The 1,741-nt window shown below is 42.2% G+C and overlaps 1 protein-coding gene across 1 annotated transcript; it reads right to left on the bottom strand.

The window, feature by feature from the left end:
* Positions 1-573: 573 nt before the first annotated feature.
* On the bottom strand, positions 574-1,524 carry LOC139716241 (carbohydrate sulfotransferase 11-like). The gene has a single exon (XM_071627806.1). The coding sequence runs from the start codon at positions 1,522-1,524 to the stop codon at positions 574-576; it is 951 nt and encodes a 316-aa protein (XP_071483907.1).
* Between the last annotated feature and the right edge of the window lie 217 nt (positions 1,525-1,741).

Raw genomic sequence — 1,741 nt, 5'->3', positions numbered from 1 at the left:
ATATCACGGTCTCATTTTTGTCGTTGTTGTTGTTGTTCGTTTAATTCAAACATTTCGACAATTAATGAAAGCTCGAGTCTGTCCTCATCTGTTTTAGTACACCTGTCTGTATTGTTTGAAAACAATAACCGGTTTTCTCTATAGTATGATTATAATGGAGAGCTAACAGAAAATCAATAAAATCGTAGCACTATACCAATGTCCTTACAATGCCTTAAGATTTTGTTAGTGAAACATGAGACCACATTTGTGTTTCTTTTGCCACAAAAATGAAAAAAAATCTACACCTATCCATAAGGAAAGGCGTTTGGCCACCACCGTAAATGAAAGAGAGAACTGGTCAGTATCGCGCTATCATTATTATTACTATTATTGTTTGATTTGCAGTCATGACGTTTTTGTCACAACTGATGTTAAAAATGAGACACTTTCATAAAAGTTACCTACTAACTTGTTAAACATGGATATGCTGTCGATAGATGGGCTGTCAAAGTTTTCTATCTACATGTGCTGATCAATGAATGGAAAACATGCTATGTAAGTGCTAACTGAAGTGCATGAGGCATACTAATGTCACGAAGGTATAAACCAAGGTTTGGGGTAATCAAAGAGGGTGAAATCGTCCCTGAATAAATTCCACAGTGTTGTTAGTTCGCCATCATCGAGTTGCTTAAAATACGTCTCGTAAGTTCTCGAATGTGAGCTGTTCGTCGGCCGACTCGTTTGCGCTCCAAGGTAGGCTACCCGATCCTCAACGCCCCACTTTTTTAGGAGGTACTGCGATTCTTCCGGTACAGTCTCCAAGTGACCAATGAAATCGAAGTGGACATCACAGGGCGAGCATATCTTGTTCATCTCTGTCCAGTGGTCGCTGAGGTATGCGGTCGACTTCTCGAACGTTTGTCGATGCTTTGTGTCCGTGACGTATTTGATGAACTCTGGCCAGGTGGCGTTTTCTCCCGTTACCACGGCGACGTCGCTGGCATCCGGACGCCACCTCTTGATGATTTCCCGCCCAAACTGATGGAAGAAGCGATTGTGACGGTAGTACGCCAAATCCTCCAGTTTGTTTTTGTACACAGAAAGAAGCCGCTCAAATGGATGTCGCACAAAAAGGAATTTCTCGTACTCTCTGAGGATGCGATTTTGATCCGCAGCGGAATAAGAGTAAAGATACTTGAAGCGCGACCTCTTATGAACCTCATCAGACGTCAAGCCGTCCACCGATTTTCTCTGTCCATCCAGAACCATCAAAATCCTCTTCCAGTTGCTACAACCGACTTTTGGAACGAGACAATATATTAATTTGTGCTTCTCGAGAACTAACAGATGTTTCAGCGAGAAGGTACTTATTTGCGTCTCGTTGTCGTTTCTCTTCGGACACCGCTCAGCAAGGATGCGGTGGCGCTTTGCTTGGATGCTCTCCACTTTGGCCTTAAGATCAACTGGAGCTCTACTTGTTGGAGATCCTTCGTTCCGCTGTTCAAGTTGTCCGAAAGCTCTTACTTCCTGGTCTTTTATCATTTCTGGAGAATTGAACAAGAAATACCATCGGTTATCACTAAAGTCTCATTCCCGGGTCTCATATGTCATTCGTGATCTTATGAGGCATTTTATTTTGGTCAAGTCCATACTATAACTACAGGCACGGTGCAGATTATACAGGGCCAGAAAATGCCTGGATTAATGATTAGTTCACTGATGAAAAAATAAAACAATCCTGCAATTATATGAAGAGTTT

The sequence above is a fragment of the Diadema antillarum genome, unplaced genomic scaffold (genome assembly GCF_040938485.1).
Source record: "Diadema antillarum isolate AM-2024a unplaced genomic scaffold, OU_Dant_1.0 scf00000063, whole genome shotgun sequence".
NCBI lineage: Eukaryota > Metazoa > Echinodermata > Echinoidea > Diadematoida > Diadematidae > Diadema > Diadema antillarum.
This window is presented reverse-complemented; position numbering and strand designations above follow the sequence as displayed.

What these genes read in the sequence shown, in the direction of transcription:
- LOC139716241 (XM_071627806.1), bottom strand. Translation starts at nt 1,524, where the DNA reads ATGATAAAAGACCAGGAAGTAAGAGCTTTCGGACAACTTGAACAGCGG.